At 38.6% G+C, this 24,542-nt stretch overlaps 1 protein-coding gene across 9 annotated transcripts in view; it reads right to left on the reverse strand.

Annotated features, from left to right (window-relative positions):
* Positions 1 to 13,493: 13,493 nt before the first annotated feature.
* Positions 13,494 to 24,542, reverse strand: part of MBNL2 (muscleblind like splicing regulator 2) — a 170,177-nt gene continuing 159,128 nt past the window's right edge. For 6 of the 9 annotated variants that reach the window (XM_062194007.1, XM_062194006.1, XM_062194010.1 and 3 more), the window contains one exon: positions 13,494 to 16,276. In XM_062194007.1, coding sequence (XP_062049991.1) covers positions 16,149 to 16,276 — 128 coding nt within the window. In that variant the 3' untranslated portion in view covers positions 13,494 to 16,148. The remainder of the gene's footprint in view (positions 16,277 to 24,542) is intronic. The other 3 variants (XM_062194015.1, XM_062194011.1, XM_062194013.1) reach the window with 1 other exon arrangement.

The raw sequence follows: 24,542 nt of genomic DNA on the forward strand, positions 1-24,542 counted from the left end.
TGTACTTTAAATCATTCATTCATTCATTCATTCATTGGAGGATGGGGAGAAGAGATAGAGGGAGAGAGAACACTCCTATGTGCTTGTTCACTTCCCAAGTTCTCTCAATAGTCAGGGCTGGGCCAGGTAGAAACAGGGAACTTGAACTCAATCCAGGTCTCCCACATGGGTGATAGGGATCCAAGTACTTGAGCGATCAACTGTTGCCTACCAGAGTGCCCAGCAGCCCAGCAGCAGAAAACTGGAATCAGGTACAAGGCTGGAACTCACTGTGTTACCTTTATTTGTTTTTGAGAATTTTGAAACTAAGTGTATTTATTTATTTTTTAATTTATTTTCCCCCAACAATTTGGTTTTTTTCCATTTTTTAATTTAATAAATGCGAATTTACAAAGTGCAACTTTTGCATTGTTGTGGCTTCCCCCCCACCTCCCTCCCTCCCCTACCCCACTCCCTCTCCCATCTCACCCTTCATCGAGTTTCATTTTCAATTATCTTTATATACAGAAGATCAACTTAGTATATACTAAGCAAAGATTTCAACAGACCGCACTCACACAACCGCACAAGATATAGAGTATTGTTCAACTAGTAGTGTTATCTTTAACTCTCATAGTAAAACACATTAAGGACAGAGACCCTAAGTGGGGAGCATGTGCCCAGTGACTCCCGTTGTTGATTTAACAATTAACATTCTTATTTATGACGTCAGTAATCACCCAAGGCTCTTGCCATGAGCTGTCAAGGCTATGAAAGCCCCCTGAGTTCACCAACTCTGAACTTGTTTAGTCAAGGCCATATCACAGTGGAGGTTCCTTCCTCCCTTCAGAGAAAGGTGCCTCCTTCTTTGATGGCTCGTTCTTTCTGCTGGGGTCTTGTTCACCATTTAGGTTGTTTTTGCCACAGTGTCTTGGCTTTCCACACCTGTGAGACTCTCATGGGCCTTTTAGCCAGATCTGAATGCCCCAAGTCACCCTTTATTTGAGTTTTGGCCATCTTGTAAAGGTTGATGCTCCTGTTTTATGGGTGCCTCTTATTCCTTTGAGTATAAAAACCCATCTATTCTACTCAGCCATCTCTGCATTTGTATTTGTTACTCCTCATGTGTCTTGCTTTGCCAAAATCTGTACTTACTCCTCCTCTGGATCCATCTCAAGAGACTCGACCTCCAGAGAGACTTTTGTAACATCTCCAGTTCTTACCATTCCTAGAACTCACTGTCTAATAATTTGGAACTCACATGAAGCGCCTCAATATATATCTTACATTTGTTTTCATTTGTATGTGTTTTTTTTTCTTTTTCTCACAAGATTATAACTGGATTGCCATGACCTCAGATTATTTTCAGTCTAATAAGGAACTCTGTGTTCTACATGTTTTCTAGCATTTTGTAATAATCATACACACTATAGAGGCTCAAAAAACTTTGTAAATGAGTAGGTATCTTTTTAGCTCCATGGCCAGTGATATAGATTGGGTGTAGGCAATGGTAATGAGAAACTTGAACTTCACAGTTTTATTTTCCTCTTTGGCTATCCTTTTGATACCAGGGGTTTACTAGTCATTGTTTCAACAAATATTGATTAGACCCTCCACATACTGTTTGAGCAGAGAGGGAATAGAGGGTAAGAGATTAAATTCTGGTGAGAGAGACAGATAATGTACTGAAACATGGATGAGCAAGTAATTACACAATGTGATAGGTGTAATAAAGGCAGTAAACATAGGGGCTGGCGCTGTGGTGGGGCAGGCTAAAGCCCCAGCCTGCAGCACTGGCATCCCATATGGGTTCTGGTTCTAGTCCCTGCTGCTCCACTTCCGATCCAGCTCTCTGCTATGGCCTGGGAAAGCAGCAGCAGATGGCCCAAGTCCTTGGGCCCCTGCACCCACGTGGGAGACCCAGAAGAAACTCCTGGCTCCTGGCCTTGGATCGGCGCAGCTCCAGCCGTTGTGGCCATCTGGGGAATCAACCAGCAGATGGAAGACCTCTCTTTCACTACCTCTCTCTGTAACTCTGACTTTGGGAAAAAAATGGCAGTAAACATAGTGGGGAGACTGAGTATGCCATTTGAGATCTAGCGTGGGTTAATACTGACTTCAGATGAAATGATTCTGCCATAACTGGAGAGAAAAAAACAAGCATTTCAGGCAAAAGGAAGAGGGAATCAGGAGGCAGAAAGGACTCCATGTATTTGAGAAATAGAAATATTCAGAGGGGTTAGATGGCAGTAGATGAGATTGAAGATGGTGTCGGCTAGGGTGAAGGTTTTGAATTTTATCAGAATAGGTATTGCAAAAGCATTATTACATTAAGATCTAATAAAAAATTTAAAGGGGATGCAGTCAAAAATTTAAGTAAAATGTTGTAGATGTGTGTGAAATGGGCAATTAATAAAAATGACATGTTGTTTTGCTATATATTTCCTTCTGTATTTAATTTTATATTAATTTTGGGGTTCTTTTCCTTTAATATCCCTAATTTTATAAGTTCAGGGTCCACAAAACCTGTATCTTCCTCTGATTAGGATGGTGTTGTGATCTGATTTCAAGTTTATGGAGGTATTGTCTTTTCTTTGGAGAATGACTCAAAGAGAGACCATAGTTTTCATCCAACAACAATTCTTTTGAATTTAATTATTGAAGAGGAACCTTAAAATGGCCCACTGTTACTGTTCCTTCTTCATTGCTTTCTAGTCAACCAAGCCTCTATAGGGTATTTTGGTCTGGGTACCATACCACCACTTCTCAGCCTTCAATGATGCCGGTCACCTGGTGTGGGGAAATCCACAGGAGTCCCAAAGACGAGTCATGGATCACCACTTACCCAACAACCAATAGGAGATAGACCGTGGAGAAATCATGGTAGTCCCAAATGAGTTACAGAGCACAGATAACCACAAACAAACTAAAATAAGAATGGAGTTACTTACTCTAAGTTTAGCATCTGCTAAGAAAAACATCTCATCAGACTGAACAGATGCCTCTGGATGGTCTGATAACGTGTGTGCTAAGGATGACAACCTCAAGTCCCCTCAACAATACCAAGGTGATTGGCAGCACCTGAGGGACACAGCTGCTATGTCCTGTCCTAGACAGCGGATTGGTGGTGCCCCAGGACTGATTGACACCCAGAGCCCCACCAGGGGCCGTTTCCCCTAGAGTGGCAAGGATAAAAGGAAAGCTCTTTTTACTGCTCTCCATCCTCTCGGGAATCATGGCCCAGTGCCTGTGAATCTCTGGATCTCCTCGTACTTGGAGCTGGAAAGGCAGCTCACTACTCTGTAGTGGGCACAAGGCAACTACTGGACCAAACTCCAGTAGAGCTGCTGCCACCTTGCTGCCTCACCTGGACCTCTTATCAGCCTGCTGCCAGACCTGACCACAGAGCCAGACCAGACCTCTCAGCAGGGGACCTCTCCAACTCCTCACCATGCCGTCCACCTGGGAACTCTGAGCTACTGCCCAGAGTGACAGTCATCCCAGGACTCCTTCCTGTAAGGGACTGTTCTGAGATCTGTCTCTCTGAGTGGTAATGGAGACTTTGGACTCTGACTTTTTGTGACCATGATACAAACCTCAAGAACACAGCATTTATAACGGTATTAGCCATGTGTAATATGAAGGAATGTGCCTCGATCCTATGACTAAGAATAATGCCATATGCTTTGCTGTACTTATGTTATTATAGTTAGATTGCCTTTGAGACTGCTTTGACGCTAGATGTGTTATGATTTGTGGATTAATGAATATAACTATGTAGATTGGTATGCAGAGTGGTGAAGCCCTAGTGTGAATTGGTGTGAACAATAAAAACCTTTCGTTTGGAAAGACAGTTGTGTCCATGTGTTCCTTCTTCCCTGTACTCCGACACATCGCCCTTAAGCCCTGTCGAGCTGCATGACAGTAGGTGCTCGTGACACCTGGGATCTGGTGAAAATGTAGGTTCTGCTTCAGTAGGTCTCAGATGGAGCCCAGGATTGTGCATTTCTGGCAAATCCCCAGTTAGTTCATGACTGACTTGAGATCTACGTAGAGTAATAAGGTATCAAAGCACTGTGGATCCAAAGTCAGACTGTTGGGTTGGAATGCCCACTTTACTGCAAACTTTGTGAATTTGATGAAATGATCCAACCTGTCCAGTCCTGTGACTGAAAATGTTCATGATACAATCAACCATAGAAACTTATTGCAAAGATTAAAGGAAGTACTTCATTTTAGTAGGCTATCACAATATAAGGGCACAAAAACTGTTAGATACATTTGTTCTTGTTGTAAATCGGGAAGACCACTTGGCTTTGTGATGTGGTATCTCTCTACTGACAAAGCAACTGACACTCTTTTCTTAGTACATTGTTATTTATAGAAATAAATACTTATTTAGGCTCTATTATTATTTGTTGTGGTTGAATTTTGTCCTCCAAAAAGATAAGTTAGAGTCCTAACCTCCAAGACTTGTGAATGTAGCGCTATTCAGAAACAGGGTCCTTAGAGATGTAATCAAGTTAAGATGAAGTCATTATGGTAGACCCTAATCAAATGACAGGTGTCCTTATGAAATGATGTGAAGGCAGACTCGAATGGAGAAGGCCATGTGATGATAGAGGCAGAAATTGGAATGATGCAGCTGCAAGCCAAGGAACACCAAAGGGTCAGCAGCCATAACCTGAAACTGGTAGAGTCAAGGAGGGGCTCTACCCAGAGTTTCAGAAGGAGCATGACCTGTGGATACCCTGAACTTTTAGCCTCTAGAGTTGTAACAGACGAATTCCTGTTGTTTGAAGCTGCTGTTTCTGTGGCACCTTGTTATGGCAACCACAGGAAATTCTTTGTCCTGTGTTTTCCTCTTTTGCACACAGCAAATGCTTTGAAGGCAGGGGATTGGCCTTGCTCATGTTCTCCTGTCTCTTGAATAGCTTAACAAGGCTTAGGCAGGGCTCAGTGAACATTTGGTGAATTGAGGTAATTGTAGGCTTCCACAGAAATAATGTGGCTCGTTATTTGTTATTATAAATTTCATATAATTTACCCATAAGGTTTTGGCATGAATTGTTGTTGAGGAAATAGACAAGGTGGCTCTTAGTTGCCAAGATGTTTGAATAGAACAAGGAAATAAATACTTATGGAGGAATACAAGGGCTCATTTTAATTTTATATTAAGAACAGTAACTGATACTCACTGAGAGTTTGCTAAGTGTTCAGCTCTGTTCCTTGTGCTCATTTAATACTTACTATGTCTCAAAGAAATACATTGCTGATAACCCAGCTCACTGATGTCAAAAATCAGTGCTTGTTGGCTGTTTAGAGTTGAGAGTTAAATTTGCGCAGTATGACCAGAAACTTAGCTCTTAGCAACTAAACTGTTGTGAACACAGATCTTTCCTTTCTGTGGATATGAAAATTCCTCAACTCTGGGTTTATGAATGATAATGTGTTTAGATTGTTCTCCATATAAATGTGTGAAAGTGGAGAATATATATTTATTTTGTAGTATGTTACTTCCATATATACATCTGATCAATTTTTTCAGACAGATTTAGAATATGAGAACCTCATTTTCCCAAGCTGTCATGCTGCTTTGAATACACTTTTCTCCCTTTGTGAAGCCTCAAATTTTACATTTAAATGAACAGGATCCATCTCTGCACTGTGGAGCATACTAGAGGCTTTCAGGAATGGGAAAGTCCATGCAGCCAGATCACAATGCTGTGCACTTTTGGAGGGGTGAGCTTTTGTTTAAGCAGGATTGGGGAATGTCTGGCTTGCAGGCCATATGAAGCCTGAAAAATGATTTGATTTGGCCCTGCTAAGGCAACCACACTTAGGACTCAAAATTCAATATGTAAAGCAGGCTAATTTTTAAGTTGATAATTTTGTATGGCCAGCAGATGATGTTATAAATATCCCAGTGGCCCTTGACAGAAAAAAAGGGTTCCACACCTCCTGAAAAGCAAAAGTTCTCTAGCAAAAGAAAAGTTGGACAGTCCTGACTCAGATTTATATTTATACACAAAGACTGACACTAATCTCTGTCTTTGTTTATATAAGCCAAAGTCTTAGAAGGACCCCCAGTAAAGTTAGAGAAAGGCAACAACAGCAGTGACATCTAACTTCTTACCTTTCTGGAGGTGCTGAATTTTAGAGATTCGTAGTCCATGTGTGAGCTTTATCCAGTAATTCACTTTCTGTGGCCATTTTCCCTAGACCGTCATATTGCATCTTTTCAGGGGTTGCTTCTATCTGACTGACTGTATCATGACTTAATTCCACATCACTGTTGAAAAGATTCAAAGGTTTTCATTATATTTTATTTCAGGAGAACCATATGGAGATTTAAAAATAAAACTCTTGACAACTAACCAAGCACCAAAAAGAAAACCTGTTGAAGTGAAATGGACACTATGAGAAACAATGTCTTGATCAGCCTTTGTCCTGACCATAGAGGAGCAACTTAATACTTTATCTCTTTTAGTAGTTTTTTTTTGTTCTACTTAATACTATTGGTTGAACTCTTTAATTAACACATAATTATTCTTTGGTGTTTAAATTTAACTGAAAAGTGATCCCTGTTAAATGTAAGAGTGGTAATAAGAGAGGGAGGAGATGTACAATTTGGGACATGCTCAATTGGACTTGCCCTGAATGGTAGAGTCAGAAACGTGCCAGGGGATTCCAATACAATCCCATCAAGATGGCAAGCACCAATGCTACCTCACTAGTCCAAGTGATCAGTTTCAGTTCATAATTGATCATAATGATAGGACTAAGAGTCAAAGGGATCACATAAACAAGACTAGTGTCTACTAATACTAACTGATAGAATTAAAAAGGAGAGAATGATCCAACATGTGCAGACTCATAGAATGGCAGATGTCCTAAATAGTACTCTGGCCTCAGAATCAGCCCTTAAGGCATTTGGATCTGGCTCAAGAGCCCATGAAAGTATTTCAAGCATGGAAAGCCAAGACACTGTGGCAAAAAACAAACGAAAACAAACAAACAACAACAACAAAAACCTAAATGAAAGATCTCTGCAAGTGAGATCCCAGTAGAAAAAATGGGTCATCAAAGAAGGAGGTACCTTTCTCTGAAGGGAGGAGAGAACTTCCACTTTGACTATGACCTTGTCTAAATAAGATCGGAGTTGGCGAACTCAAAAGGCTTCCATAGCCTTGGCAACTCATGACAAGAGCCTACGGTGATTACTGATGCCGTAAACAAGAGTTTCAATTGTTAAATCAACAACAGGAGTCACTGTGCACTTACTCTCCATGTAGGATCTCTGTCCTTAATGTGTTGGACAATGTAAATTAATGCTATAACTAGTACTCAAACAGTACTTTACACTTTCTGTTTTTACTTACTAGATACTAAATTGATCTTATTATATAAAGATTATATAATATATAAAAATATATAAATAAGTATAAATTAATATATAAATATATAAATAAATATATATAATATAAATTCATATTTTATTTATTTATATTTATATATTATATAAATAATATATAAATATATAAAAAAGTGAATCTTGATGTGAAAGGGATGGGAGAGGGAGTGGGAGATGGGAGGGTTGTGGGTGAGAGGGAAGTTATGGGGGGGAAAAAGCCACTGTAATCCAAAAGCTGTACTTTGGAAATTTATATTTATTAAAAAAAGTTAAAAAAAAGAAAAGGAAAGAAAACTCTGAACAACAAAAGAGATGGTACAATGTAACTAACATTTCTTATGTTCCTCTGATCCTAGTAAAGAATTAAGCTCTATCCTGAATCTGGAATATTTCAAAGGTACCTCAAAAAGTTCATGCAGGGGCCAATGTTGTGGTATAGTGGGCTAAGCCACCCACTTTCCATATCAGAGTGCTGATATGAGTCTTGGCTGCTTTGCTTCCAATACAGCTCCCTACTAATGCATCTGGAAAAGCAGTGGATGGTGGTCCGAGTACTTGGAACCCCAGATGGAGGTTCTGCCTGACCTAGCCCCAGCTGTTGTGTCCATTTTGGGAGCTAAGATCTCTCTCTCTCTGTTTCTCCTTCTCTCTCTCTGTCACTCTGCCTTTCAAATAAAATCTAAGATCTTTTCTTTTAAAAAGAATTAATGGAAAATGTAATTAAATGATGCTTGGATTTCAAACTTTTTTTTGAACCAAAATAAACTTACCTTTTAATTTCATTTTCTATGAACTTTTTGAATTACCCTTGAATAGTTATCCCTCTGTACATCTATGGTGGATTTAGGGGGCAGGCGTGGTGCAGCTAGTTAAGGCACTGCCTGCAACACCAGCATCCCATACTGGAGAGCTGGTTTGATTCCCAGCTGCCCTGTTTCCCATCCAGCTACCTGCTAGTGCACCTGGGAAAGCAGCGGAAGATGGCAGAAGTGCTTGGGTCCCTGACACCCATGTGGAAGACTCAGATGGAGTTCCAGGCTCTTGGCTTCAGCCTGGACTAGCCCTGGCTGTTGTGACCATTTGAGGAATGAATCAATAGATCGAATCTTTCTCTCTCTCTTTCTATCTCTCTCTCACTGTTTCTAATAAATAAATAATTTTAATAAATGTTAAATAAATCCTGAATATTATAAATTGTCTCTAGATTACTTAAAATACCTAATATAATGTAAATGCTATTTAAATAGTTGTTATACTGTGTTTTTTAGGAAATGACATAGAAAAAAGTATGTATATATTCAATACAGATGCAGTTTTTTATTCTGAATGCTTTTTTATATGAATTTGGTTGAAATCATGCATGTAGACTCCAGGAATATGGAGAGATGACTATTTTGAAGTCCATAGTATCAAAATATTTCACAAATCCTACTATTTTTTATTTTTATTTATTTATCTGACAGACAGAGTTAGACAGAGAGAGAGACAGAGAGAAAGGTCTTCCTTCCATTGGTTTACCCCCCAAAATGGCCAGCACTGCGCAGATCCGAAGCCAGGAGCCAGGTGCTTCTTCCTGGTCTCCCATGCGGGTGCAGGGGCCCAAGCACTTGGACCATCCTCCACTGCCTTCTCGGGCCACAGCAGAGAGCTGGACTGGAAGAGGAGCAAGTGGGACTAGAACCCGGCGCCTACATGGGATGCCAGCGCCACAGGCAGAGGATTAGCCAAGTGAGCCACAGCACTGGCCCCAGCACAAATCCTAGTCTTATAATAATGAAGAAAGCCTGTTTAAGTACACCAATGAAGTATTTTTATTGTAACTTCACCTTGAGCCTGGGTTAATCCTTTACTCTGAAATTCTGACCCAAATATGCCACAAATAAAGCTCACTTGAACATGACTGCAGTTATGACAGGCCAAGACTTGAAGAATTCTGCTGTAAGCGATTTTGGAAGAGTTTCATTTTTATGAGTTAATTTCTCATCTACATTATGAGGATATTAGATCTGTTATAACACTAAGGCTTGTGTAAAATACTTGTGAACAAACCAAGGTACTTTTTGTTTATATCTTATCTCATGAAAACTACTTTTTGAGTTTTCTTTTTTTAAAAAAATTATTTATTTTTTAATTTTTGTTATTTGACAGGTAGATTTATAGACAGTGAGAGGGAGACAGAGAGAAAGGTTTTCCTTCTTTTGGTTCACCCCCCAAATGGCCACTACAGCTGGCGCTGTGCCAATCCGAAGCCAGGAGCCAGGAGCTTCTTCTTGGTCTCCCATCTGGTGCATGGGTCCAAGCACTTGGGCCATCCTCCACTGCCTTCCCGGGGCCACAGCAGAGAGCTGGACTGGAAGAGGAGCAACCGAGACTAGAACCCGGCGCCCATATGGGATGCCGGCGCTGCAGGTGAAGGATTAACCAAACGAGCCACGGCGCTGGTCCCTATTTATTTATTTGAAAGTTATAAAGAGAGAGGAGAGAGAGGAGAGAGAGAGAGAGTGAGGTCTTCCATCCACTGGTTCACTCTCCAGTTGGCCACAATGGCTGGAGCTGCGCCGATCCGAAGCCAGGAGCCAGGACCTTCTTCTGGGTCTCCCACATGAGTGCAGGAGCCCAAGGACTTGGGCCATCTTCTGCTGCTTTCCCAGGCCATAGCAGAGAGCTGGATCAGAAGTGGAGCAGCCAGGACTAGAACTGGCACCAATATGGGATGCTGGCACTTCAGGCCAGGGCATTAACCTGCTGTGCCACAGCGCTGGCCCTGAGTTATCATCAGTATTGAGAGGAATCCCAAAGCAGTGTTATGGAAGTTTATGCCAAGTAGCACCAAGGAAATTTACATGCAGGCTGCTGAAGGTTTTGTGGGGGAGGCCCCTTGCTAGACTTATTCGAGATTCTTGTCTTCATGCAGGAAGAAATTCTAAAAAGAGACATAAATAAAGGTGAGCAGGAAAGCAAGATTTATATAAATGTGAAGAGAAAATACACACGCAAGGAATAAGGGCAGGCAAGTTCCAGAAAGAGAAACCAATTTTGGGTAGTCCTTTTATAGGATAGGAGTGGTGGCTGGGGTGGTGGTTAATTGAATATTCAAATGAGGGTGGTATTTGGGGGCGGGGCTTGGGTACCTTCCATTAGTGTGTTCCTCTTTTGGGAATCTGGGAATTGTCATGGAGTCTGGTGCATGATGGCATGATGGTAGTGGTGTTCAGGTGCATGATAGGAGTGGGTGTGCCAAGCCTGCATCCAGGGTGGATATCTCTAGCTGGTGCTAGCTCTTAAATGGCAAAACCTTCCACAGTGGCAGTCAGCATGAAAGTGGGTGGGGTTTGGGTGCTGCTTGGGAGACTGAGGTGTTTTCGCTGTTACACTTAGTCCCTTGCTACCTCCATACCTGTATCTAAGGGACACCTCAAATGGACAGGAGCTCATTTACAAAGTATCTGACTCTGGAGCAAAGATGCCCAAAGGTTTTCTTCTGAGCTGTGGATCTAGTCACCCTGAGGGCAGACTCTGAAGGGTAGTAGTGATTTGGACTCTAGCTGCTTCTCACAGTAGACTCTCTAGGTACCTTGGGTAGGGGTCTTTAGAGTAGTTTGAACATCTCAGCTATTAGTAATTCACTTTACAGAGAAAGAGAGAGGGAGAGGGAGAAAGAGAGAGATCTTTCATCTGCTGGTTCACTCCCCAAATGGCTGCAGAGACCAGGGCTGGGCCAGGCAGAAGCCAGCAGCCAGGAGCTTCATCTAGGTCTCCCATGTGGGTGCAGGGGCCCAAGCCCTTAGCCCATCTTCCGCTGCTTTCCCAGGTCATTAGCAGGGATTTGCATGGCAAGTGGAGCAGCCATGACACAATGCCAGAGTCCCAGATGGCGGCTTTACCCACTACGCCACACACCGGCCCCATAGTTTCTTCATGATATGAAATTTTCAGGAATTCTTTGAACTTGTGGATTTCATATAATTCATGCATCAAAGTATACTTATCTTTCATTCCATTTTTTCATGAACTTTTTGAAGTACTTTTAGAGAGTAATTACTGCAGAGTACCTAAGTAAGCCCTGTGAAACATTCTTAATTCTGCCCATTCTTATCCTTGCCACCCACCACCCTGACAAAGGAGGAACTATTACCCTGTTTTTGTGTGTGTGTGTGTGTGTGTGTTTTTTTTTTTTTTTTTTTTTTTTAGGACTCATACTTACTTACAGTGGTACAGCCATTTCTATGGAGACAGACAAGTACAGCCGCAAAGATCACTTAATGTTCCAGAGACTCAAAGATATTTTTGAGGGAAAGAAAAAATAATTCTCTAGGGAACCAGTACCTTCTTATAAATATCAAAAGGTTGAACTTTAATTTGGTTTCCCTAACCGTTCCTAAAATCTGTACCACTGCAGGAGGATTTTGGTCAAAAGGAAAAGAATATATTTCTGTGTTTGAAACATTACTTTTTGTTTAGACAGTTCACAATTAAAATAGTGATTTTGTTTTAGCAGTAATTGTAGGCTAATGGATATTTTATACCTAAATATTTTCAAAGCTGAGGAGTTATATTTTTAATCCTCTGAGGTTTAGGTTTCATTTTTTGCTTTGATGTAGTGCCGTAAAAAGCCAGCCTACTGATGAAGTTACACTTCATGAAACCAGGTGTGAAAAATTTTAAGTACAGTTTGTCTTAGGTTTTTCACTTAAAATAACAACTGCTCTCTAAAGTTGGCACCTTGAACTTACTGTTAACATAGGATTTTTGTTGTTGTTGTTGTTGTAAGGAGTACCTGATGGAATAACAGGTTTTCTTGTGCATCGCCCTGAAAAAAATTGCACATCTAAATATATAGCCAGTTTTACAAATATCCACAAAGCTGTTACAGATTTTTACCTTTGGAAATCCTGATGGGACAGTTAAAAAATACAAGCGCCTTTACTTGTGTATGTCTGATCTGCTGAATATTTCTACTTTCTGTCCTTGTGAGGGACGTTGTAACCACTCCGAAGCTCTGAAGCTTTATTCTGCCCTGGAGAAAAGCTTCTGCTCTCTCCTCTTCCAGCCTTGGCTCATGGAGAAACTGATTTTGGCCAACCTTGGCATGGCAAGGAATGTTCCCCAGCTATGGCCGAAATATGTTTTGTGTACCCCCAAACCAGTGTTGAAATGTAATTGCCAGTCTAATGGCATTGAGAGGTAGTTGGATCTTTCAGAGGTGGTGAGAACAGTAAGAGGGATTAATGCTTTTCTCCTTGGTGGAATTTTGGTGCACATGAGTGAATTCTCCCTTTCTCAGCACTGGGTTAGTTATCCAGGTTTAGTATCCACCATGTTGTAAAGAATGGCTGCCCTCCTGTTTTGTGTGTTTGGTATGTACCCAGTTACCTTTCAACTTTCCACCACAGAGTTGAAGCACACAATGGCCTCAACAGAAGCAGAAAAGATGCCAGGGCTATGGTCTTAGACTTCCCAGCCTCCAGGACTGTGAACCAAAATAAGCCTGTATTCTTTGTTAATTGCTCAGTCTCGGGGATTCTGTTAAAGCAACAGCAAGTGGATTAAGACACCTCTCAAAAGGCCTGTAATACTTCCTTGAGGAACACCGTGGGTCTCAAAAGACTGACGAGGGAACTTGGCGGCTCCTCCTGTCCACACACCTTCTCATAGAAGAATCTAGCTTAGGTATTGCATAGTAGGGGACCTGTCTGTACAACACTGTCATTGGTCCACTTGGCCAGGACCTCTACATAGAACAGAACTTAGCATTACGCTCTCTGTACAGCCCAAGGTCTAGGTCATGTCCATTCAAGCTCTAACCAGATGCCTGCATAGGTACTTTCTTATCTGTTAATGAGATTGTTGTGTTCTTCATTGAATTATTAATGTTTACATGTCATCATTCTCAGAGTCAAGAGGCCTGAGTGGTAGGATTTCTTTTTATTTCTAATTTTGAAGGTTCCTAAAAATACTTCCCAAATTACCATTTTAAAGTGTTTTTGTTGCTTTTAAAAAGCCAAATCTTTGGATTTCATTTTTGAAGACCAGGGCTTGGTCTTCTTGTACCATTCTGTTTAGCTGTCTTGACACAAAAAGGAGGAAGAACACTGTATAATCCTTTTAAATGCTTCTTTTATTTCATTGGTTGTACATTGGGTGAGTGAACTGAATATTACAACCAAAACATAGAATTGATACAAATTAGACTCCTGTTTACACTGTAAGGTAATGAATGAGGGAGTTCTTTAAGTGTTACAGAAAGATTTAGTAGAAATGTTACCAGTGGTATGGGTGAAAAAATATTTCAGTGAAGTGCTGTTATATCCTGAAAACCAAGAGTGAAATGTAGTTCCCATACATGTGGAGAGTTAGTCTCTTAACTACAGTATTTGTTGAATTGATATCTTCATGTCTTGGATATTGGTGATTTTGTTTTTGTAATTAAACAAAGCATTTAAGATTTATTCATCATAGTCAGACTTCTGAATATAAACAAACTTTTGGCAAATAATATTTATACAGAAAAATAGTTTTAGATCCTCTCAAATCCCAGAATTATTCTATAAAATTACATTATAAATAAATAAAAAGCAAAATCTGTTGTACATCTATTTGTACATCTATGCATTTGCCTTGCTTCCTCCTTATTGTAAATGGCATATTTATGACTCTTTGCATATTATAATCACAATTCTGGAAAATGGATATCATAGTAAAAAATACAGTCTTCTATATTTGTTTGGGGATACAGGTGATGTTTTTGATGCTCCATTATTAAAGGGCGGAAAATAGTTGTGTGCTAGTAAATTTTAAAATCAAAATCATGAAACAGAAGAAAAAAAAGACAATGTTACAACAATTAGTCTACAAAAATATCTCAGTGATTCCCATAATTTATCTTTTAGTAATGTATACTATGTTTACAATGAGTTTAAATGAATTAACAAAGAAAAAAAGAGAAAGGAAAACAAGTTTGAATGCTTTAGGTAAGTTGTAGCATAACTACATTGCTATAGTTGAAAAAATTACAAATATTAGTGATACATAAAAGATGAAACTACCAAAGTAATACACGTTAGATACAATACGTTTCCACAAATTAAAACAAATGCAACGATACAAGCACTATGTAAGATTACACGTAGAATGTGATTTTCTTTTGATACAAGGGTTATCAGATCTATAAGATAAATAGATAGTAATTAGACTTTAACCAACATGAATTAAAATGTAGATTTTTTTTTCTTTCAAACAAATAATGATATGGTTGGCGCATCTAGTTTTCAGAACAGGCAATGATGCCAAAATTTAAAATATTTTACATTCAATCTCAAAAGTCAAAATACTTCAATCACTAATATGTTCACAAAGAAAATGGATGTTTTAAACAATTACACATAATATCCATTTATAACAGGTGTTTTGTTTCTTAAACAATAATTTAAAAACTATGTAGGTACTGTATAGGCTATGTGCAACATATAAAATGTGAAATATGAAATATTTGGTACGATAGTGCTTAAAATAAACTTTAAAACAAACTTTCTGAACAAAATTTAATTGTATCGCTATTACCTTAAAGATCAACCAAGTATTTAAAAAAGTAAACAACATTAAAATATGTTTCATCCATATATAGTATATATATGTATGTGTATATATAATATGTATGTACTTGTATTAAAGTTTTTTATACTTTTGAGACATAAAATATGCTTTAAGGTGAAAGAATTAAAAGAACTATTTTTCCATGCTGTAGTCAGTTACAACCCTTTAATCCAACTTTTGAAATGCAAAACAGTAATGGATTTTTTAAAAAGTGAAGCTATCTACTTTTTTGTTTACATAGTAATTTAGATTAAAGTCACAAATTTGCAGTGACTAAACTCAAACTTACTTAAATTAGAATATTATACAGATCTCCTCACCTACAGCTTCCTTGTTTGACTAGGTTTTTAGTTTAGAAGAGTTATTCTGTAACAGGCAACCTGATGGTGAGTTTGAAGGACTAATCCCTTAGATTAGACTGTTGGCATGGGCCTTTTCGTTCTTGTCAAGCTGGATGAAGTCTGGCAAAATCTAGGCACTTCTACAAAGTCTCTCTTATAAAACAACTTTAAAAATATACTTGTAAAATAATACCTTCAAGACTTTGTTTGGTGGGGTATGAAGCTCATACCGTGCAAAGTTTCTTTTTCAATCTATTTAATGTTATTCTAGAATCACATGATTCAATGCGGCATCTCCAGGCAAACCAAATACCACACTCTGATGTGTCCCCAGCACTTGTGCTTGAATTTCCATTCAAATTTTAGACCTGCAGGACAGGTATCGGTTTTACTTCACCTCTCGTCTTTGCTGCAGCATTCATCTCGTCAAGAAGTGAAACATACCCTTTGATCCAGTGGGTAAATGAAATGACAGTGATTGGAGTTAGAATGGAACCTGCCCTTGGAATAGGTTTTTAAACTAATGCTAATTATTTATTGCTAAATTTGAAATATTCTGAGTCGAAACGAGTAAACTGGTTGGAATTTCTGCATCAGCTATAGTTATGGAGATAAGACAATATTCCTAGGACAGAAACTATGTTTAAAAACCCTTTAAAAGTAAACTTTATCCTTTATGTCTTTAAACATCACAGCTGGTCTCAGGTAGTTAACTATCTTAGGTTGGAATATACTAAGCATACCATATTTAATACTCATATATGATATAGCAGCACTAGCTTCTTAGAGTTGTGGTCTGTCCAGAAGAACTAAATCTTTATTTAGCATGCAGTTTGTGGCAATTCTATTGAGGAGGAAACAGGATAGTATGTACAGTAACAATGTTTAGTTATTCTCAATGCAGATTCTTGGCATTCCATTCCGTTTCTGCTGATTATTTCAGAATTATCTGTTAAAGAAAAAGATAAGTATGATTTAGATATCCTTCTTTGTGGATAAAACAGCAACTTTAAGTTTTACTCGCTGAAAATAGACATTTAAGAAATAAAACTTTTCAATTTCTTATGATTTTGATGTAATTATGATTTTGTACAATCCTTGCCCTTCATGCTAAAAAATTTAACACGTCTACTCTGTGATCGCTATAACAAGATATGATTGAAAAGCCCAGGATTTCTGTAAAACGTGACCCATACATGTGGGCATGCAGTGTGTGTTTAGACCTACTCTTTTTTTTTTTTTTTTAGTGTTGCTTCACATTTCATTTTATGTTCATACGACTGTTCATATTTCCTAAAGTGATTAGGAAGTCTAATCAGAGCACCCATTTTCACTTGGCAAGGTGCTAAGACTTAAGTATAAATATTTAAAAGATTATAATAAATCAGATATTTAGTAACTCACATTTATAATTCAAAAATATATTCTCATCAAAAATAACCCTGTTCCCAAGATAGAATAACTAGTTTCAAATTCAAGGTATGTTTAAATGTCCCATATTAAAGAAAAAACTAGGATGATAATTTAATAAATTAGTTAAAACTTTCTTAATAAATCCAAAAGCATCTACAGCTCAGGTAAGGCTCAGCTGTCAAATATAAACTATGGTTCCTGAGCTTGATCTCTAAATTTATTTCCAATCCATATCTTTGCAAAGGAGAGGGAATTTGGCCTGTGTGGTACAGTCCATTAGATGCCAAGCTTAAGAACCACATTTTCAACCCATTCTAACAAAAATATTATTCTTTATGAAATGTTTTGATGAAATATTGTATAAGTAGTAAGCATATGTTTATTAAACAGCCAAGTCTTTTTTAGGAAACAACTGACAAAAACTCATCTAATGCTCCTGCATGCTGAAATTCATTTCCCAACAGAAGCCTTATTTCTACAAGTATAATTTATGTAGGAATTTATACTCGTGGTCATTTTCTCTTTAAGTTTTAATACACTCAGTAGTTTCTCACATGAAATAAATATGAATATTTTTGTTGCATTAAAATTAAAATTGATGAAAATAGATGAACTCATTTACATTAAATATACTAAATGGAAACTCAAAACCAGATAGATCATCTTTTGGTTTTAAAATGTTCAGGAATTTAAAGTTAATCAGGAAAAATAGCACTTTGTCTCATATACTAATTGATATGAATAAAAATAAAATATGACTTATATGTAAATATCATAATATCAAGTTTTGAATACTATCATCAAAGTATCTTTACATGGTATCCCTGCAAATAGGTAATATTCAAATTTTCCATCTGGTCAGCTTTTAACTTCATTTTTAAATTTAAATATTTATTATATAGAAAGTTTTCTATTTCATTTTTTAGCTTCAATACCATCTATAAGTTTTCCAAACAATAATGTACCTGAGGACATAAAATCATGCCCTGCTTTCTTCTCTCTTTTCTTTGACTTTAATTAGAGTCTCTCTAAAATATTTATGGAAAAAAATCTTGCAATTTCTTATGCTGATATATAGTAATACAAATTGTGACTATATTTACATTTTTGCTTATTAAATGGAATTAAAATGTCATATAGGGTGAGATTCCTAATCATCTGGAAAGAAAAGTATTCTATAGAAAGCACAGCAGTGGGCAAATTAGAGTGGGTGAACTTGTATTGCAGAAGTCAGTTGCAACAATACTTTTAACTTGTGTTTGACAAAGTGAAATACACAATATCAAGGTTTAATCAGACTATAAATCGATCTGCAAGCATTAACTAGACCCAGATTGCTTTCCTCTCTTGCCCCAGTCTCCTTACAAACCATTATATGGAGAAAGAAAAACAGAAATGAGTACCAACTCTACTGAACTCTCAACTGTGACTGCTGCCTGGCCTCTGGGCCAGAAAACCCTGGCCACCCCTTTGTCCATGTCTTTGTCGTCTTGTGGACCAAATATGAACACGTGGTGTAAAAAAATAAATTCTCCTAGAAGCTGTGTGCCTCAGGAGGTTTAAGAGATCTGACCTTAGCAGGTGGGAAAGCTTTGGGTATTTCTCCTTTTAAGTCCCATTTTGGTGGCAGCAATTTTTCCTGAAAATATCATTTATTACTAAATCTTTATCTGACACATATCATTGGCTAGTCTGAAGTATACTCTGGGGTGAAATATATCCTGGAAATAGAACAGGGATCTAGGTGAAGGACAGTTTTCTACTGAGTGCCTCTTGTTTAACTGCTGTGTGTTGGCTGCTCTTGCTGATAGGCAGCACATAACATTTGAAGCCTTAGGACCCTAGGGCAGGGTAGGACCATTTAAACACAGGACACAGGGGAGGGAAGAGGAGAGCCAAGTGTGTGTGCATGTTTTTGGGAGTGGGATGGGTGGGGAGAAGCTGCTTTGAAGGAAAGAGGGGGCTCTTCTGTCTAGTTTTTAATAGGGATTTTCTTTATTTGGTTATATTTTTAATTGGCACCAAAGTGACATAATTTAAAATAAGATGAACAGGTAAATGTTGTGTGTTTTCTTATTGTCTCTACTCTGACATTTTCTTTCATCACAATTATATTCATAAAACTTCTTCAATCCTCACTGTAATTGTTGTGGCTAGGAGGATGGAAAGCTTCAGAAACTCCCTGAATATTTCAATATGGATACAAAACATACATTCTCATAATAGCAGGCTTGTATGTGCCCTTGGCATATGAGCTACACCCAACCCTGATCTTGTGCATTTTAAAAATGGTTAATTAATTAAAACACAGTTTACCGAAATGAGCTCAATAGGCCCACCGTGTGTGGCGTTTTTCCTACTCTGCAAATGTTCAGGCTGAGGCTGATATTCAAAAGTTCCTTACTCAACCTCCAAGGCACTGCAGCCCATGCTTTCTTGAAAGGGGCAGTTGACCCACAGAGTCTCCAGAGTGCGCACAGTGAGGACTAACTACCACACCAGATCTCCTAAAAGTCCCCTGTCTTAAGCATCATTGCTTTTGTTTGAATTTTAATATGCATGCCCTTGACTTTGAGGAGCTCTGAGGATTTTTATCACGTTCTTACAAGCGAGGTCAGTAGAGTGACCGTATTTTACAGATATGGAAAAGAAAATGTGAACGGTTTTAATTGGCTGGTACAATTTACAAAGTGCTTACACAAGCCAGCATGAGCTTGGAAATGTTTGCTCACTCTGCTCACTGCCGTGGGAATCCCCTCCAGGGATGGAGGTGACTTACAGTCTGAGATGGGACCAGGGAAAGTAGTGATTTCAAAGAGCCTACCTCTGACCATGCTGGCTGAGGAAGGTACTGAACTTAAGCATCAGGTAAAAGTGAAGCTGTGGCCAGATGCAGCCTGGAGCTCTAGGTGGGAGGCAGTGCTGACTATCTGCAGGTGCCAGATGGGCAGGAATAGTTACTGGACTTGTGAGACTCCTAGGGCTCTGCTCAGGGCATCCTGTTCTGTATGGCCAACTACTTCCTGCCCAAGCACCCCCCACCCCAGATGCAGGTTACAGATGTGTCTGCACCCAGCAACAGAACACCCTCCCCAAATGCAGCACCACTGCTACAGTCTCAGAAAAAGCTATGGTGATGGCAAAAACACCAAATACATTGAATAAGACACATTTTTATTTATCTCCCTGATAGAATATTCCCTCAGGTAAGTAGGATTTTTATATAACAGGGAACTGTGATAGGAGAAGGAAGTTAAATTATTAAAGAAGACTCTAACCAATCTAGTGTGGTAAATCAGAATTCCAAACTGAAAGCATTATTTCAATCCCTTTTCCACTAAAAGGAGAGCATACAAAAATGAGAATAGCTGATGCCCACAGAATCCACAATTCTATTTTTAAAACAAAGGTAACACTTGATCTCAAATCATGAGTGCCTCTGTAAATCTTTAGTGGCTCCTCCAGTTATAGCAAGAATATCTGTGATGCAAAAATATCAGTTGGTTACAACAGAGTCTACTAATCAATAAGAAAAGGAGGTCATACTAAGTGAAGTCATCTACTTCCCCCATGGTGGTCGGATTTAAGAATCTTAATGTGCAACAGTAAGTTACCCCATATGAACCTAGTATATGATTAATCTCTTTGTTATTTATTAGAGACAAAGCATGAACAGCTCCCAAGAACTTCAAAGGGGTTGTTTTCTTATTAAATATGTTACAAGAAGCTATGCAGTAGTTTCAGTATCCTCAGCAAAGTATGCAACATTAACTTGTAGTGCAATGGCAGGCAAGCTTATTAAAAAGTAGACTAAGTTAAGTGCTGTCTAAATACTGAGCATGCTGGGGTTAGGTAGGAAATGGACATCAATGCGGAAGCATCCACTCAGCTCCAGTCAGTTGTTACCTACAGAAACCTGGGCTCCATATTTCTTGGCCTCCCATGTTCCAAAGGAAGCTGAAAATCCTGCAATTAATTCACAGTATAGGAAACAACTCACTATAGGTCAAATGTATCTTTTTGGGCTGAATTCAGCTGTGAGCTGCCAATTTGTGTCCTTTGTGGGCTTTATATCCCTGGAGGAGGTACCCGCCAGGTCTAGTTGGCTGGCTTCCTGGACTGGGCATCCATGCAGGCTGCAGACAACATCATGGGAAGCAGCCATGGTGAAGGTGAGTGGGACCAGGAGAGGACTAAAGGAGAGTGAACACTGCAACTTGCAGACAGTTGGCTTTCATCCAAAGGGATAGGTTACTTGACCAATAGGAAACCACTACCTTAAGAGAAAATACTATCCCTTCTTGAACTGAGTCACTGGTGATAAAATAAGTATATTCTTGTCTCTTCTGTATTGGTGATGGATCTAAGTTTGAAGCAGCTGAATCCTCTCAACCAGCTGGCTGGTTCAACTTGAATCCATGATCAATGGATGCACACCATGCACACCATGGTGTACACTCGGTTGAAAGCAAAATAATCTGTGTGTAGAGACCAAAACACTGAACTGGAACTCATGAGCATGAACTCAACTGCTGAACTAAACCTCTCGGAAAGGAGGCTGCAGAAGACACAACAAAGGATTTCCTTAGTGTTTCAGAGGCACTAAGTATTAACACTTCCTGAATTTCCTACCTTGTGCTTTATCTCCAGGGAACCATACATATCAATAAGAGCACATTTGGAAATTGTGAGCTTCTGGACAACTTCTAGAAATGTTTACACTTCTGTTGTAAAAGTGCTCATTGTAAAGATTCAAGGATGTCAGATGAGTTATCCTTTAAAATGACAGCTCAATATTAAATTCAGTGAGAACTCTTCTTGCTCTGTTTAATTGATAGGGAAACATTTTAGTGAAAAAAAAAAAAACAACCCAGATTGTTCTTATGTATTCAAGCCACAAAATAATTAGAAAAGAGCAGTGTATGTGTGAGTTAAATTCTCCGGTGAAAAGCCATCAAAGACTGTCTTGGTAATGCTGAATGTGGAAAGGTATATAAAATATACCTTATAAAATATTTGCATGTCCCTGCTGAAATATGAAGGGATCTTAGTGGGTCTTGATAGCACTGGTATGTAGGCAGAAATGTGTATTTCTAAGCAGGGCTGATGCATTAACTGGGTTTCATAGCAAAACTATGCTTGTTAAGGACAAGGGGAATGTCTCATTCACCTTTATATCCCCGGTGTCTAGGGCAGGGCTGGAGACACAGAAGGCATTTACTAACTGTTGGTTGCAGAGATTGAGGGTGAATAAATAGGAAGTCACTAAAGACACAGTGCCACAATGTTGGCACCACAGAAGACACCAGGCCATTCATAAGAGAGGTGCAAGAGATGCAGAAAAAAAGCCCCATGGACAAGCTACACCACTGAGCCCTTTCTGGGCAGTTAGGGATTCAGAAATATCCAAGAATAAGAAACACCCTTCCCTTTTTTTTCCATTATATATAAACAAATGTAAAACTAGCCCAGGCTGGGGGCATGATCCCTCATACAGGGGGAAGATAAACGAAAATCCCAGCTGAAGAAAACTTTCAGAATTGATAACCCTCTCCTGTGATTACAGGGCCCTATTCCCTCAAAAGACAATTAAAGGAAAAATATTTCACTGGCTCCTTAAATGAAATATGTTATTTACAGAAATTAATAGTGACCTCTGCTTTCTTTGTCCACAGTTTTCTTCCAGTTCTGTTGTTCTTACCCCCTCTTTCCTACTCTCTACTGGTGGTACTCTCTCCCTCTGTCTCCCTGCTGGTTAACTCTCTCTCTCTCCCACTCAGTCCTGCTGCCCCTTGCACCTTCCCCATGGTAGATACGACTGTCTAGAACCCTCACCCTAAGATGAGAAACTTGTGAATTAATCGGATTAAAGCAAAATGCACAAAGAGGGATATTAGTACTTTTTGTCCCCAATATAATTCAGTACTTTAAATAGGAGTATGCATTCCTGAAATCAAAAGCAAATTTCTTCTTCCTCAAGATGAATTTATAGTATCAGATAGAGTTACCTGTACCCTCATGTTTATAGCAGATCAACTCATAATAGCTAAGATACGGAATCAACCCATATGTCTATCAACTGATGACTGCATAAAGAAATTATGGTATATATACATGATGAAATACTACTTATCCATAAAAAAAATGAAATCCTGTCTTTTACAACAAAACAGATGCAACTTGGGACCATTATAGTTAGTGAAATGAGCCAGTCCCAAAAAGACAAATATTATGTTTTCCCTGACTTGTGATAACTAATATACAAAATACAAAGAAAGTATTGTATTTGAGTGAAATTGACATTTTTAGATTTAATTACTTTTTATAGTCCTTTATTATTGAGGAATAGTAGTTTTTCTACTTACTACTTGTTGGATTCTGTATTTAGTCGATGGTTAACCTTGCAACTATAAAGAAAATTGAAATGTCACTGTAAAAAAGTATAAGATAAGAAAAGAAGGAGAGATGGTGGGAGTAAGGGAGGGAGAGAAGGTAGAGTGGAAGTGTCATTGTGCTCTTAAAACTGTTTACATGAAATGTATGAAGTTCCCTTTTTACAAATAAAAAATTTTTAAGAGTATTTAAAGCTATTATAATTATACATGTTAATATACGTACATTTTCAAAAACTTTATTTGGCCTACTCTGTGACTATAAACTAATTTTATAAAAAATTCAGAGATATTGTGTGTTAGATATGAAGATACATAAAGAATAATATTGCTCATTATTTTGGGGGAATATTGTTCTGGGGGAGGGCAGTGGTGTGTCATGTTGAATTTATTTTTAAGACATAATTTTATTTGTACAGAAGAGGCATACATTGGGGTCCTGGGAGAAAATTCTTAAATATCACAGTCAGTTTCACTCTTAAGAGAGCAAGCTGGAGTTGGTTGGAATGGCCATAGCATCCAGTACACCTTAACGAGTAATTTTGTTAGGACCATGGCTTTGCTCTTTATTGCCAATGCAACGTTTACATTCCAAGCTCTATCTACTTCCTCTGTTTTCTATGACATATGATTTTGTTGATGACTCATTTCTAGTATTTTTCCACTCTGTTATATTCGAACAAATAACTTTTTAGATATACTTTCTAGTGTATGAAAAATTATCATTAAAATATTAATAGTTAAAGTTTATGTGAAAAGCAATAAACCCCAGCCTCACTGAAGATTACTAACCAGGGCCCACATTGATCACGCAGACTGTCTGCGTAAAATCCATGATTGGAAATGCTTGGTTTGAATAAGACTGCACTGCTCACAAGCATCTATGCCATGTGTAGAAACATCTGGATTCTTGGTAGTGTCACAGTGCGGCTTTGATTGTGGCCCCTTCTCTACCCCAGGACCAGCCTCTCCCAGTCCACCTCTCCTGAGGGAATTCTGAGGATCATTTGTTGCTTTCACACTGAGATGGGAATTAGTCCTCAGACCATCTAACAAACCACATATTATACAAGAGTGACTCCTCCCCACCCCCATTAGGATATACATGAAGAAGGAGGTAAAGCGATGTGACAAAGGCAAGGCTGCTTTTTATTCCTGGTCCTTTCCCTTGGTGCAACAGAAGTGTTGAAAACGAAAATATGCTTGAGAATGTTTTGTATTTATTTAGGAAAAGAGCCATGAGACCATGATTGCTCAGCAGAGAAAAGCCATACAATAGCCAGGAAAAAACGAAATAGATCAAACCACAGTATCAAGGAAAGTGAGAAAGAGGGTTTGTGAGTGGTCTGATGGTAACACAGGAATAGGCTGAGGTTTTGCATTCCTGTTCTTCATCTGACATTCTTGATT

Source organism: Lepus europaeus, chromosome 6 (assembly GCF_033115175.1).
Source record: "Lepus europaeus isolate LE1 chromosome 6, mLepTim1.pri, whole genome shotgun sequence".
NCBI classification, from domain to species: domain Eukaryota; kingdom Metazoa; phylum Chordata; class Mammalia; order Lagomorpha; family Leporidae; genus Lepus; species Lepus europaeus.